A 16,951-nucleotide genomic window follows, 5' to 3' on the forward strand; every position below is an offset into this window, starting at 1 on the left:
GGGCACCACGAGAGCGGTTCTTTAAAGAGTTACCATCTCCCAATATTAAACTCTAAAAGGTCTTTACCTATCACATCTATTGTAACGTACGTTCTCCTCCTCGTCTGAGGAGGAACAAGGATCGGACCAATATGCAGCGAGGTATGAAGACATAATGATTTATTAAAAGAAAGACGAACACGAAGCACACTTGATAAATGACAAAACAACAAAACGACGTAAACAGACCTGAACTTGAGAACATATAACAATGTACGCACGAACAAGAAAGAAAGAACGAACGAAACGAAACGAAACAGTACCGTGTGGTGCAACAAACACAGACACAGCAACAATCACCCACAAACAAACAGTGTGAACAGCCTACCTTAATATGGTTCTCAATCAGAGGAAACGTAAAACACCTGCCCCTGATTGAGAACCATATCAGGCTAATTGAAAAGAACCCAACATAGAAACACATAACATAGAATGCCCACCCAGCTCACGTCCTGACCATACTAAACAAAGACAAAATAAAGGAAATAAGGTCAGGAACGTGATATAGGAATCTATAAACAGTCAACTTATTAATCATAACCTTGTATCATATCATAATTTTGAACAGTCGTAACCTCCTTGCATCTGCAAAAACCTGGGCCTGACTTATGATTCAATACTACACAAATTGGTTTAATTATTTATTTACTAGCTAATTAAATGGGAACACGGAATAAACATACACACTTTGCACCGGTTACTGACTGGAGACGTAATACGCTGAAAAAAGATCCCATGTCAGCAACATTGATGCTTGATTACTAGGAGGAGGATCCCGGATCCGGGAGGGTGATTATTAAAGAAGAGATGGAGGGGGAGCGAGAGAGAGAGGGACAGTGTCACATTCTGATCTGTTTCACGTGTCTTTGTGCTTGTCTCCACCCCCCACCAGGTGTCTCCTATTTCCCCCCATTATCCCCTGTGTATTTATACCTGCCTTTTCTGTTTGTCTGTTGCCAGTTTGTCTTGTCCCGCCAAGTCCTACCAGTGTGTTCCCGTGTTTCCTGTGCTCTAGTTTTGTTTTTCCTAGTCTTCCCAGTTCTGACCTTTCTGCCTGTCTTGACCCTTATCCTGCCTGCCGTCCTGTACCTGCCTGTTTCGGATTTGGATTCCGACTCTTTGCCTGCCTTGACTTCTGTTTTGCATGCCGCATGTACTATAATAAACTCTGAGACTCGTACTATCTGCCTCCTGTGTCTTAGCCTGAGCCGTGGAAGTACGAACTGGCCATGACTGACCCAGCAGGCTCGGACCAGCTCCGCAACGCTGTCTACTTCCAAGGAGCCACCACGAGGAGTTACTGCAATGCCTTATGGAGGGACTCCATACCCTAGCAGAACACCATGACCATGTGTTCGATACATTGCTGCATCACTGCAGATTCCCAACTAGGCAGCAAGTCACTACAGTAATTCCTCAGACTCTCAGCAACCCCGCATTTCTTCCCAGCCTACCCAGGTGTCCCGAGAACCTCGCTTACCTCCTCCAGAGGCGCTACGCTGGAGATTCTGGAACCTGCCGTGCGTTTCTCTCCCAGTGCTCCCTCATCTTCAAACCGCAGCCTTCTTCGTTCCCCTCGGACCGCTCAACGATAATATATTTGATAACGCTGATGTCCGGGAGGGCACACGCCTGGGCTACGGCGGTGTGGGAGCAACAGTCCGACGACCGGGGCATAAAAGACATCGCGGTTAAAAACCGTTACCCTCTACCACTCATCTCCTCGACTTTCGAACCTCTTCAGGGAGTGACCATCTTCTCTAAGTTGGACCTTCAGAACACCTACCATATGGTTTGTATACAGGAAGGACGAGTGGAAGACTGGCTTTAACATGGCTAGCGGGCAACTATGAGTACTTGGTTATGCCATTCGGACAGACCAACGCTCACCCTGTGTTCCAGGCCCTGGTCAACGATGTGCTCCGGAACATGCTGAACCGGTTCGTGTTTGTCTACAACATCCTTGCCCTTTCCCGTTCAGCTCAAGAGCACGTCCTCTACATCCGACAGGTCCTTCAGCGTCTCCTGGAGAACCAGCTTTTTGTTAGAGCGGAGAAGTGTGAATTCCATCGCTCCACCATTTCCTTCCTAGGATACGTCATCGCTGCAGGACATATGCAGATGGATCCAGACAAGGTAAGAGCAGTGGTGGATTGGCCTCAACCCACATCCAGAGTGCAGCTGCAACGTTTCCTGGGATTTGCTAACTTTTACCGCCGCTTCATCCGGGGTTACAGCACCCTGGCTTCCCCCCTCTCAACACTCACCTCTCCCAAGGTTCCATTCACGTGGTCTCCAGCAGCTGACCGGGCGTTCTCAGACCTCAACCATCGATTCACTACAGCCCCCATCTTAATCCATCCCGACCCGTCCTGTCAGTTTGTGGTGGAGTTCGACACCGCGGATGTCGGGGTGGGGGCCCTCCTGTCCCAGCGTTCTGCCCAGGACCAAAAGCTGCACCCCTGCGCTTTTGTCTCCCATCGTCTTACCCCTGCTGATAGGAACTATGATGTGGGAAATCGAGATCTCCTCGCCTTCAAGATGGTGTTGGAAGAGTGGAGGCACTGGTTGGAGGAGGAAAACTCAATATTAGTGTGCACTGACCATAAGAACATGGAATATCTCCGCATCGCCAAGCACCTCAATTCTAGGCAGGCTTGTTGGGACCTGTTATTCACCCGTTTCAATTTCACTCTCTCCTACCGCCCGGGGTCCAAGAATGTGAAGCCTGATGCACTCTTACATTTGTATAGCTCCGCTGCTACTCCGTCTGACCCCGAGTCCATACTCCCTACCTCCTGTCTATTGCCTGCAGTCATCTGGCGTATAGAGAGCCTGGTCCGTAAGGCGCAGCATTCCCAGGGGGTCCGGCTAACTGGATGTTTGTACCGGACTCTTCCTGTTCCCCGGTCCTGGAGTGGGCACATTCCTCGAGACTGACCTGACATTCAGGCTCCCGTTGGACCCTGGCTTTCATCCGACTACGCTTTTGGTGGCCTTCCATGGTTCCTGATGTCTCCTCATTTGTTGCCGCCTGCACTGTCTGTGCACAAAATAAGACTCCGTGGCAAGCTCCAGCTGGCCTTCTTCAACCACTCCCTGTTCCTCACTGCCCCTGGTCCCATATATCCCTGGACTTTGTTAGTGGTCTTCCTCCGTCAGATGGCAACACCACGATCCTGACAGGGGTGGATAGGTTTTCTAAAGCCACCCATTTTATTCCCCTTCCCAAGTAGCCCTCAGCCAAGGAGACGGCTCAGCTCATGGTAGCACGTCTTCCGGATCCATGGACTTCCTGTCGACATGGTCTCCGATCGTGGTTCTTGTCCCGGTTCTGGAATGCGTTCTGCACCCTCATTGGGTCGTCGGCCAGGCTGTCCTCTGGTTTTCACCCCAAATCTAATGGCCAGTCGGAGCGAGCCAATCAGGACCTTGAGACGGCTCTTCGTTGCCTCGTCCCTGCCAATCCCACCACCTGGAGCCAGCAACTCGTGTGGGTGGAATACACCTGTAACACCCTTCCCTGCTCGGCGATATTAGCCCCCGCTCTTCCCTGAGCAAGAAGTCAGCATACCCTATGCCCAGATGTTCATTGGCCTCTGCCGCCGTACCTGGGCCTCTCTTCTGAAGACCACATCCAAGTATCGGCGACAGGCGGATCGCCACCGGACCCCTGATCCCCGCTATCGGCTCGGTCAGAGGGTATGGCTTTCCACTCGGGACCTGCTCCTCCGGGTGGAGTCCAGTACACTTTCCCCCCTTTTCATCGACCCTTTCGCCATCTCAAAATCCTCTGCTGTTCGTCTTTTGTTGCCCCGCACCCTCCGTCTACCTCCCACTTTCATGTGTCTCGGATGAAACTTCTGTCTCATGGCCCTTTGTCTCCTGTTTCATTCTTAACCCATCATTATCACAGCTTGCTCAAAAGGGGCGGTTCCGGCAGGCTGGCTCTATGTTAGAAATATTGTTCTAGTATTCGCTTGGGAAGATGTTAGAGTTTCAGCGGGAAAAAGTCTGTTGAAACAGAACATTCATTTGGTGAATCTTGAGAGCGCAGACCTTGTTAACACCAGGGTGAGAAGGGGTCTGATTGAAGTTATTCATTGCAAACCTGATCTGACCTATTTAGATTTTCGTTGACGGTCATGACAGTGTCCAACTAACTCACACAACCCAGACAGAAAAGCCACTGCCTCGGTGCCTCCATTTTGAAGCTGAAGTAAAGGAAGTAGATGAGAACTGATGCAGACTCTCCAAAAGCAAGTCAAAACATCCTCAAAGAAAGACAAATCACCCCGTAACACTCAGAGACTTCTGCAAGACTTCCCATTATGTCCAGTGGCCTAATCTCATCAATAATTTCTAAGCCTGGATAGATACATCACATTCACTAAAGTATTTATATGGTTCATTGGTATGTTATTACTGGGTATGTTACAATACAAAAGTAGGCCGCAACCGGCCCAAAGTCAGGGCTTCATCACATCATCAAAATACATAATTACAGCTGGTATGATGCATTTAGCTTCATATGATGCAAAACGCAGCATCATATGATTCAAAATTGTAACGATGTGCGCTGAGAGTCACAAAGCAAGTTCAGGGAGTGAGTGTTTTAATAAATAAACGGAACATAATACAAAACAAGAAACATGAACAATGCACAGACATGAAACAGAAAGAGAAACAATGACGCCTGGGGAAGGAACCAAAGGGAATGACATATAAGGTAATCAAGGAGGTGATGGAGTCCAGGTGAGTCTGATGACGCGCAGGTGCGCGTAACGATGGTGACAGGTGTGCACCATAACGAGTAGGCTGGTGACCTAGAGGCCGGAGAGGGAGCACACGTGACAGTACCCCCTCCCCGACTTGCAGCTCCAGCCGCAGGACACTGACCAAATTGACGATCCCGGGGATCAGGAGCTGACCGGTCAACTCTGCTGAGGTGCGGAAAACCTGTCAGTCTCAGCATGGCGACCTAGAGCGCCAGAGAGAGAGCATACGTGACGGTACCCCCTCCCCGGCGCGTTCGGCTCCAGCCGCAGGACGCCAACCAAAGGGACGATCCGGGGATCCGGAGCGGACCGGTCGCTTCCGCTGAAGCGCACAAACCGGACTACACGGCTGAGGCGTGAGAGTCTGATGAGACCTCCCTGGTTGCCTCGGTCGAGGAACAGGAACCTGTTCACCCGCTGAGGCATGAGAGCCTATCGATCCCGCTGAGGTATGGAAACCAGTTGAGCCAGTTGAGGCAGGGGAACCAGACAAACCGGCTGAGGCCTCCCAGGTAGCTCCGGTTCGGACACCCGGACCAGACATTACCTCCAACACAAAATAATTTAAATCACCCCCTGATGCCCCCCTTTGGTGAGTTGTCATTCTGTAACGATGTGCGCTGAGAGTTGGGAAGCAAGTTCAGGGAATGAGTGTTTTAATAAATAAACACAACATAATACAAAACAAGAAACACGAACAACGCACAGACAGGCAACTGAAACAGAAACATAACGCCTGGGGAAGGAACTAAAGGGAGTGACATATATAGGGCAGGTAATCATGGATGTGATGGAGTCCAGGTGAGTCTAATGATGCGCAGGTGCGCGTAACGATGGTGTCAGGTGTGCGCCATAAAGAGCAGCCTGGTGACCTAGAGGCCGGAGAGGTAGCAAACGTGACAAAAATGCATCCTACCAGCTGTATTTATGTATTTTGAAAGTTATATATCTTGAAAACTTGACTGCTGACATGCAAAACATTTTGGGACTAAATCAACAATGGACAAATAAAAATGCCAAAATATAGTTTTTGGCTGGAGTTTTCCTTTAAGTCAAATCTGACAAAGCTCTTATTTGATATGCCAAACGTCTCATTGTCTCAAACAGCGAGTCTTTCAGGGTTGAGTAGCCTCGCTGTCACCCTATTCCCTATGTAGTCCACTACCTCAGACCAGGGCCCATAGTGGCACTATATAGGGAATAGTTCCATTTGAGAAGCAGCCATGGACGTGATGTCAGATTCATATGCTGTAGGAAGCCAATTAACAGCTGAATCAATCATTGAGAGACGGGCCGGAATAATATGCTGTAGCGTTCACAGTCGGCCCTAGTGCCGCTCAGAATAGAGTGGCTAAAACGTTCATGTCTCCCTGCTCTGCGGGATTTTAACGGATCTACTGTACCTCTTGTCAATTGAATATTGAAAGTGACACTGGCTTGATCGGCTGTATAGCTTAACAACGCAGCTTGAGGAAGACTTATTGAGTTGAAACATGTTGCAGTTATGCATCCTGATGTATTGTGATGTGTAGGCTGAGATGCTCCTACTTACATGTGTTAATCACTTGTAAATCGTCTCTCTAAAGTTTTTGCAACGTACTGGCCACCTACTTGTCGTCTTTTCTGCGTCTGTATAGCTGCCAGTCAATACAAATATTATATTTCCTTCTATTTCTGTGGTCTTGCCCAGCTGTGCCTTAATGCGCTTCAGGAGGTTGGTCGTCCCTCATACAGGAACAAAGTAGTAGTACAGTACAGTATGCATGTTGCTAGGTGATGAGTACCGTAACTGTTGGACTATTAAGCGCACCTGAATATAAGCCGTACCCACTGAATTTTTTACAAATATGTATTTTGTACATAAATAAACCGCACATGTCTATAAGCCGCAAGTGCCTACCGGTATATTGAAACAAATCAACTTTACACATCCTTTAAACGAAACACGGCTTGTAACAAAAATAAATAGGCTTTAACGAAACACGGCTTGTAACAAAAATCAAAAATAAATAGCAGTAAACAGTAGCCTACCAAGAAAGTCAAACTTCATTGCGGTGGCGATTGTTTTGGCTTTCAGTCGGATCTGCACAGTTCCAACGTCTTATCATCGACTCATTAAGGCCAAGCTCCCGTGCAGCAGCTCTATTTCCTTTTCCAACAGCCAGATCGATCGCCTTCAACTTGAAAGCTGCATCATATGCATTTCTCCGTGTCTTTGCCATGATGAGGATGACAAAATGACTACCGTAATCAGAATGATGGCAAGTTTGAGCGCGCTCGATTTACGTCACATTATGTGACGGTGCTCAGTTTTTTGGCGGCATAAATCTTGTGAAAAAAAAAAAAAACATAAATTAGCCACGTCATTGTATAAACCGCGAGGTTCATAGCGTGGGAAAAAAGTAGCGGCTTATATTCCGGAACTTACGGTAACCTTGTTTACATATACAAAAGTCAACAAGGTGATGAGTAACCTTGTTTGAGATATACAAAAGTCAACTATCGCCCCTGGACCAGGAGCTAGCTTTCAGTCGAGTGGTTGGTGTGACTAAAAACCAGGGCTCAACACCAGCACTTGGATAGAGAATGCATGCATGTACCCAATGTATAGAGAACCATAACAACTAGTGTCAGGACCCTGAGCATTTAGTGAGCTTCACAGAGTTACTTCTACCTACTGTACTGCATTGTACTAGTAGTGGTGTCATCAAATCAAAGTTTACTTGTCATGTGCTCCAAATACAACAGGTGTAGACCTTAAAGTGAAATGCTTACTTACAAGCCCTTAACCAACAGTGCATTTTGTAATTATACTCTATACATGTGTATCCATCCAGCTGTAACCATTATATGAACAGCATCACACTACTCAATAGATAGGTGTCTGAGGTTGTATGTACTACAGTGGAAAGAGATGTACATTAAAGGTAGTGTTCCATACCTTGGCAGCCATAACCATGGAGGAGCCTCCGCGGATACCCAGGATGGGGATGTGTGTCTGGGCAGAGATGAAGTCCAGGATCTGGGCGATGGCCTCCTGGTCCGTGTCGTCCCCAAACACCACCCCCTGCAGCCAGGTGTTGGTCATCAGGGTGCAGATGCGGTTGATGATACTCTTGGGGTCCGTGTCGTTCATGGTCTCCAGTTGGACTTTGGTAGGGTGGGGGACATGGAGGAACTCCTCTTTCTCCACGTAGGTGGACGACACCTCGCTAGAGTTGCCCACCAGGATGACGGCGATGCTGAGAGAGGAGGCCACTTTGGGAGGTAAGGGGTGTGCAGGGGGCCGGGCGGGGGATACTGGGGGGTAGTAAGGGGGGTAGTGAGAGGGGATGAGGTTTGTGCCCCTCTGGCCTCCTTTCTCGCCTCCTGCTCCTCCCGTCCCGGGTGCACCTCCTGGTGCTCCTCCGCCCTGGCCAGCTCCGCCCCTCCCAGGAGACCGCGCCGACTCGCAGATGGGCAGAAGGAATAGGGAGAGGAGGAGGAGAGAGAGGGAGAGAGGGAGGGAGAGGGAGGGAAGGGCCAGCCGAGGGTGCTGATGAGGGGAAGAGGTGTGTTCGGGAGGAGGAGGAGGGAAGGAGGAGGTGATGCGCCTGTCCTGGAGTGGGGAGGGGGAGAGGAGGCTGACAAGCATCGTGGAGGAGTGTAAATGCAGTACCTGGAGGGAGGGAGGTAGGGAGGGGGAGAGAGAGAGAGGATTAATATCATGTACAGTAAATTTGATAATACCAGCAGGTGATGGGACTGAAAAGAGGTACTGTATCATAATAATACCATGACTGCTACAACCGCACACAAAGAAAACAGGATCAAATGACGCACATAGCGTATTGTTCACATGCTGAAATGGTATAAATTGAGATAAAATGTCTAGTGACGCTCAACAATGCTTAATCCACCACTCTATTCTAGTGATTTCCTCAGAGGGACCTTGTGGCAGACATCAAAGACAGTTTGGAGAGTGTGTGTGTGTGTGTGTGTGTGTGTGTGTGTGTGTGTGTGTGTGTGTGTGTGTGTGTGTGTGTGTGTGTATGTGTGTGTTCGTGTGTGTGTGTGTGTGTGTGTGTGTGTGTGTGTGTGTGTACGTGCGTGTGTGTGTATTCTTGTGTGCGTGCGGTGAGGAGACCGACAGCGCCGGGTGTGTTTTGACAGATTGACGGGTTCTGAGCTTCATGGACTGGCTGCCAGGTTAAGTGACCATCAGACACTCACAGACTGAGACTGATTCTCTCCCCTGCGCTCTCTACTTCTGTCTCTCTCAGCCTATCGCTCTCTCTCTCTCTCTCTCTCTCTCTCTCTCTCTCTCTCTCTCTCTCTCTCTCTCTCTCTCTCTCTCTCTCTCTCTCTCTCTCTCTCTCTCTCTCTCTCTCTCTCTCTCTCTCTCTCTCTCTCTCTCTCTCTCTCTCTCTCTCTCTCTCTCTCTCTCTCTCTCTCTCTCTCTCTCTCTCTCTCTCTCTTCTCCCTCCCTCCCTCCCTCCCTCCCTCCCTCCCTCCCTCCCTCCCTCCCTCCCATCCCTTTAGCCTCTCTGAAGTCAATTGCAGGCCTATTATTAACTGTTCCTTCTATTAACAGCAATGCAGAGAGAAATAAGGAGAGAATAGAAAGAGAGGAGAATAAGAAAGGGAGGGGACAGTCAGGGAGAAACACAATTAGTCATAGCTTGATGTGAAACATTTGGTTTCTGTGTGTGTGTGTGTGTGTGTGCGTGCGTGCGTATGGGGGTCCGTTCATATTGAGATAGAAATGGGAATCCTTAATGTAGCTATACTTTAATGCTTTTTAAGAGGCAGAGGGAGAGAGAAGGAGAGAAAAACAAAGAGAGAGAAAGAGAGATAGGGACAGAGAGACAAAGAGACAGAGAGAGGGACATGCAAAGGGGGGCACAGAATCAGTCACAGCACCTTTTATGATGTTTCATTTATGAAGCGTCCTGTGTGTGCTGGAGTTGATCTAGGCATGATCACATGAGAGGAACCCTAAACTACAGAAAAGGGAGATGAGAGCGAAAACAGGGAGAAAACAACTAGGGAGAAGTAAGGGAGTAGAAAGCAGAGAAAGGAGGAATGAACATGGGGAGGGAGAGAGAGAGAGAGAGAGAGAGAGAGAGAGAGAGAGAGAGAGAGAGAGAGAGAGAGAGAGAGAGAGAGAGAGAGAGAGGAGAAAAACAGGGGAGAAAGGGAGAAGAGAGAACACAGAGAAATGGGGAGAAAAATAGGCAAAGAGATATCAAGGAGGCCAGGGGGAGAGCAAAGCAGAGGGGTGAAGGGAGAAGTAGCAGAGAAAAAGGGGGTAGCTAATGTAGTCTGTTACTACAAATGTCCCATCTAAAAGCGTCATTAGTGGAGGTTTGTCAGGCCTAATTGCAGGTACACATACTAATTGTAAACAGGCTCAATCCTCAGTGAGGTTGGACACTGCTGGGAGGAGAGGAGAGGGGGAGGAGGAGGAAGAGAGTGGGAGGAAAGCAGAAAGAGGAGAGGGGGAGGAGGAAGAGGAGGAGAGTGGGATGAGAGTAGAGAGAGGAGAGGAGGAGGAGGAAGAATAAAGTGGGAGGAAAGCAGAGAGAGGAGAGGAGGAGGAGGAAGAAAGTGGGAGGAAAGCAGAGAGAGGAGAGGAGGAGGGGGAGAGAGGGATGAAAGCAGAGAGAGGAGATGAGGAGAAGAGTGGGATGAAAGCAGAGAGAGGAGGAGGAGGAGAGTGGGATGAAGCAGAGAGAGGAGAGGGGGAGGAGGAAGAGAGTGGGATGAAAGCAGAGAGAGGAGGAGGAGAGTGGGATGAAAGCAGAGAGAGGAGAGAAGGAGGGGGAGGAAGAGAGTGTGAGGAACGTACAGAGAGGTGAGGAAGAGGAGAAGGAGAGTGGTATGAAAGCAGAGAGAGGAGAGAAGGAGTAGGAAGAGAGTGGGATGAAAGCAGACAGAGGAGAGGAGGAGGGGGAGAGAGGGATGAAAGCAGACAGAGGAGAGAAGGAGGGGGAGAGAGGGATGAAAGCAGAGAGAGGAGATGAGGAGAAGAGTGGGATGAAAGCAGAGAGAGGAGAGAAGGAGGAGGAGGAAGAGAGTGTGAGGAACGTAGAGAGAGGTGAGGAAGAGGAGGAGGAGAGTGGGATGAAAGCAGAGAGAGGAGAGGAGGATGAGGAAGAGAGTGGGAGGAACGTAGAGAGAGGTGAGGAAGAGGAGGAAGAGAGTGGGAGGAAAGCAGAGAAGAGGGGAGGGAAAATAAATGGAGGTATACACAACACAGATGGAGGTGGTTGGAGGAAGAAGAACAGCAGCAACAAGAAGAAATTCAGCGAGGGGGAGGAGGATGGGTGCTGTGAAGATGGAGGGATGAAAATAAAGAAATTATTAGGATGATAAAAGAAGAGCTGAAGATGAAGGGAGAAGAAGAAAGAGTGATGAAGGAAGGATAGTTGAAGAACACAATGAGAAGGAAGGTTAGAAAAGATGGCCAGAGAGAGAAGTCGGAGAGGAAAGTGCGGGAGAAAAGAGTGAGATAGTGAGAATGACAGAGACAGAGGCAGGGCAAGGATGAAGAAAGAGGGAGAGAGAGATAGAGAGAGGGGGAGAGAGAGAGACAGAGAGAGAGTTTCCATGGCAACAATTCAAATATGCCTCCATGCAGCACCCTGATGGACAAGGAGATACACACAATGTTCGCTTCGTACGCTGATACACACACACTATACACACAGGATTCAAATACATGTGTATTTTATCATTAGTCATATAAATACTTATTTTCTGTGTATTTGAGTATTTTTAAATAATGTGGCCAGAATCAACTACTTACTGTATATTGGAAGCATTTGAAAGTATTCCCAATTAACTTCCTAAAAATAGCTTACTATTTGAAAGTACTTTAAATACGTATTTCAAATAATATACATGCTTTTCTAATACAAAACATCTAAAAACTTACTTCAGAATATATGTGAAAGTAATTGACATATTTGAAATAGTATTTTAACCCAGGTCTGCAGACACACACACACACACACACACACACACACACACACACACAGAGACATTTACATTACATTTACATTTAAGTCATTTAGCAGACGCTCTTATCCAGAGCGACTTACAAATTGAAAAGTTCATACATATTCATCCTGGTCCCCCCCGTGGGAATTGAACCCTGGTCCCCCCGTGGGAATTGAACCCACAACCCTGGCGTTTTAAGCGCCATGCTCTACCAACTGAGCCACACGGGACCGTGTTTTGAGCAAGGAACTTGCTTTTTTACATGGCACATATTGCACTTTAACTTTCTTCTCCAACACTTAGTTTTTACATTATTTAAACCAAATTGAACTTTTCATTATTTATTTCAGACTAAATTGAGTTTATTGATGTATTATATTAAGTTAAAATAAGTGTTCGTTCAGTATTGTTGTAATTGTCATTATTACAAATATACATTTAAAAAGAATCGGCTGATTAATCGGTATCGGCTTTTTTTGGTCCTCTAATAATCGGTATCTGTGTTAAAAAATCATAATCGGTCGACTTCTACCAGATACTGACTGTTACTTTTGATTTTGACCCCCCCTTTGTTCAGGGACACATTATTCCATTTCTGTTAGTCACATGTCTGTGGAACTTGTTCAGTTTATGTCTCAGTTGTTAAATCTTGTTATGTTCATCCAAATATTTACACATGTTAAGTTTGCTGAAAATAAACGCAGTTGACAGTGAGAGGATGTTTATTTTTTTGCTGAGTTTACAATTTCAGTAGCACATGTCCTATACTGATGGCCTGTGCCACCCCCACGGCCTCCACAATGGATCAGTCCACTCAGCGTGAATCCCAAGTTTCTTGTACACCATGAGATTTTTTCCCCTACTGCTCGACTAAAGAAATCTCAGTCGACCAACAGCCTATCGACCAAACAATCACCAGTCGACTAAATTGGGTCAGCCCTACAAACAAGACAGTCGACTGGTACGGCTAGCTATAAATATATTTATATCTTTCTCAATACACAGTACCTCACCTCTAGACGGAGCAGCAGCCATAGTGGCTGCTCTTGTAGGCCGAATCAGTTTGACTGCTAAGAGAGAGTAAGGGAAGGAGCAAGAGACTAGCACACAGACACACACACAGAGACACACACACAGAGACACACACACAGAGACACACACACAGAGACACACACACAGAGACACACACACAGAGACACACACAGAGACACACACACACAGAGACACACACACAGAGACACACACACACAGAGACACACACACAGAGACACACACAGAGACACACACAGAGACACACACAGAGACACACACACAGAGACACACACACAGAGACACACACAGACACACACACAGAGACACACACACAGAGACACACACACACAGAGACACACACACAGAGACACACACACAGACACACACACACAGAGACACACACACAGACACACACACACAGACACACACACACACAGACACACACACACACACAGACACACACACACAGACACACACACACACACACACAGACACACACACACACAGACACACAGACACAGACACACAGACACACACACACACAAAGAAAATTACACACTGTTGGACACAAACACAGACTTTCAAGATACACTCGTATATAAACGAGGCTTATCATAGAATAGTAGAAGCTTACACAACCGCCCCCCCCTCCCCCCCCACCACCACCCAGAAGTAGACCCAATATGTACTAGTGTTATTCTAGGAATGTGTGGAGAGAGTAGAGGAGAGGAGTGGATGGTCCGTGTTACTGTGTGTCATGGTCAATGGAAGAGTCTCTGGAGCGTTTGGCCTCTCCAGCCTAATTACTGAGGGAGGAAATAACCCCAGTATAACAAACACACACACACACACACACACACACACACACATACACAGACAAAATTGACTTGACACTCTGGCGGAGAGAGATGAACCTGAACCTACCTGACCTTAAAACTAAGCGCTATAAAAAGGCTGAAAGGGGAAAACAACAAACACACACACACACACACACACACACACACACACACACACACACACACACACACACACACACACACACACACACACACACACACACACACACACACACACACACACACACACACAGAGAGAGAGAGAGCAAGCAATTTGACTAAGAGAGAGAGAAGAGAGAACTACCTTGACATTTAGGGTAATCAACACAAAAGCTCAACCGTCATTAATAACTCCAAATTAATTACAAGAAACGGAGAATGTCAAGAGCCATCCGACGCAATGGATCATTTGCTTTCCTCACAGACTGCAGACAAATCTAGACTGAGCATTTAAATATGCTGTCGTATGTCCATTACATACTACTTAACACTGCAATTACAGTTAACAGAGACATTAACGTGGAAGGAAAACTGTTTCAGTGGTTATTCCATCCACATCCATTCCCACACAGAGGATTTAACACACACAGATACACACAGACACAGATACACACACACACACACACACACACACACACACACACACAGATACACACAGACACAGATACACACACACACACACACAGATACACACAGACATAGAAACACACACACACACACACAGACACAGATACACACAGACACAGATACACACACACACACACAGACATACACACAGCAAGGCTTGACCATGTATGAACACAAAGGTACTCAGGTATTCGGTAGCATGTATTTAGTACACAGCATGGACAGGTCCAGTGATGCCGAGCTATACAGCAGCAGTCTTCACCACACACACACGTCTACACTGAGCCCCTCTGTAAATCAGCTCCCTGACTCTCTGCCCAATGAGATGGCACACACTCATGAGCGCAAACACACACACACACACACACACACACACACACACACACACACACACACACACACACACACACACACACACACACACACACACACACACACACACACACACACACACACAGACACAAAGATAGAGAGAGAGAGACACACATGTTTCATTGGGCGTGTAGTCACAGTGCGGGGCCTTGGGGTGAACTGGCCCGTGTCAATAAGACTAGCGCCAGCGGAGTTTGCTCGGACTCGCCTGTTACTGTCATCACCCTTAACATTTACAAAGAGCATTGATCGAGGAACTCACCCCGCCTCAAACAGCCCAAACGACCAGAAGAATTACCAGGACCCCCCCCTCGTCTCTCCCCCACTCTCCCATGTGCCAATAGATGTTATTTGTGATCAGTCAAGACATTCAACCCCTATTGGGTGTTTGTGCTCTCTGAGCTCTGGCCCCACCGGTCTCTTGTTCACACTGTAATGAGTGTGTGTGTGTGTGTGTGTGTGTGTACGTGCGTGTACGTACGTGTGCGCGTGCGTGCGTGCGTGCATGCGTGTGTGTGTGTGTGAGTGCATGCATGGTGGTTAGATAGAGACAGTGTTGTGTAAGGTATGTTAAATACACGCTGCTTGTCCTGAATACTGGGGGATTAGGAGTTTGTATGTTGCCGTCTCTGGAGCTCTAAACAGCTCCAGGAAGGAAGGAGGGCTAGCTGCTCCGCGGTGAATGCAACAGTCTCTTTATGCAATCAGAAACACATCCGTTTCCACAGAAACCAGAACACATACTGGAGGCATAGAACACATTAGCTGCAATCAGAAACACATCCGTTTCCACAGAAACCAGAACACATACTGGAGGCATAGAACACATTAGCTGCAATCAGAAACACATCCGTTTCCACAGAAACCAGAACACATACTGGAGGCATAGAACACATTAGCTGCAATCAGAAACACAAACCCGTGTAACGGTATAGACAGAAACCTTCCTGAAAGACATTGCATAAGTAGTCAAAACCGACGTTTCCACACAAACATCCCCGGAATCACGCAACATTTGAAAGACATTGAGGATGACATACTGAAAGCTGATACATTTCCCGTCATGATTTACAGGTAGTAGCCACGGAACACAACAGATATTTCTGAGAGCGTTACTCCTACACGGTGCATTTTCTACATGCAAATAATTCAGAAGCGCATGCATAATTCATAGGTATCTTTTTTATGTAAATGGTTGGACATCAATGGCTCTTCACCAACATGCGGATGGGCAATGACATCCACTTCAGTCATTGTTCTCAGTGGCATCTTGATCTCTGGGTGCAGAGATGCATCTCTTCATCTCTTGTCACTATTGTGCTGTTGTCATCAGATAATCAGACTTCCTGCTGTTTTAATTAGCCTCATGCAGGAGCTTCGTGACATAGGTTATTATTCTTTTCAGTGTTATACAGTAATTAATTAATTCTATCCCACCAGGGGAAATGTCAGTTAATTCACTGATGTCACTGATGTCTTGCAATGTATTGTCTTGTATGCTGATTCGGATTGTGTTTCCATATTGTTGGACAGTCAAGGATTAGGTTAGCGAGCGTCTTCTTATCCATATGTCTACAATTTACGACTGCAAATGGTAGTAATTCATGTCTTTAGAGAAGGAGCAGCACACACATTATGAGAAGAAATGGAATTTGCTTTAGCCTGACAGTAATGTTGAGTAGATGCTGATGTCCCTATTTAAATCACAGTCATGCAGCCGAATCCTCTGGATACTCAATGATTTTAATTAAAATTGAGAAATGGAAAAAGAGAGAGATGGAGGGAAGGAGAGGCAGAGACAGAGACAGAGAGAGAGAGTGAGCGAAATAGCAAGAGAGAGAGAGAGAGAGAGAGACTCAGTGAGCATCGTCTTGCTATTGAGAAAGGCCGCAGTAGGCAGACCTGGCTCTCAAGAGAAGACAGGCTATGTGCACTGCCCACAAAATGAGGTGGAAACTGAGCTGCACTTCCTAACCTCCTGCCCAATGAATGACCATATTAGAGACACACATTTCCCTCAGATTACACAGATTCACAAAGAATTCGAAAACAAACCCAATTTTGATAAACTCCCATATCTACTGGGTGAAATTCCACAGTGTGCCATCACAGCAGCAAGATGTGTGACCTGTTGCCACAAGAAAAGGGCAACCAGTGAAGAACAAACACCATTGTAAATTAAACCCATATTTATGCTTATTTATTTTCCCTTGTGTACTTTAACCATTTGTACATTGTTACAACACTGTATATATACATAATATGACATTTGTAATGTCTTTA

General features: G+C 47.0%; 1 protein-coding gene and 1 non-coding gene across 7 annotated transcripts in view; both read right to left on the bottom strand.

The window, feature by feature from the left end:
- grin2bb (glutamate receptor, ionotropic, N-methyl D-aspartate 2B, genome duplicate b) overlaps positions 1 to 16,951 on the bottom strand; it is a 139,391-nt gene that overhangs the window by 90,571 nt on the left and 31,869 nt on the right. For all 6 annotated transcript variants that reach the window (XM_055906647.1, XM_055906646.1, XM_055906645.1 and 3 more), the window contains one exon: positions 7,759 to 8,475. In XM_055906647.1, coding sequence (XP_055762622.1) covers positions 7,759 to 8,475 — 717 coding nt within the window. The remainder of the gene's footprint in view (positions 1 to 7,758; positions 8,476 to 16,951) is intronic.
- Positions 11,957 to 12,033, bottom strand: trnal-uaa (transfer RNA leucine (anticodon UAA)). The gene has a single exon. It is a non-coding gene; the product is annotated as a tRNA-Leu (tRNA).

Source organism: Salvelinus fontinalis, chromosome 40 (assembly GCF_029448725.1).
Source record: "Salvelinus fontinalis isolate EN_2023a chromosome 40, ASM2944872v1, whole genome shotgun sequence".
NCBI classification, from domain to species: Eukaryota; Metazoa; Chordata; class Actinopteri; order Salmoniformes; family Salmonidae; genus Salvelinus; species Salvelinus fontinalis.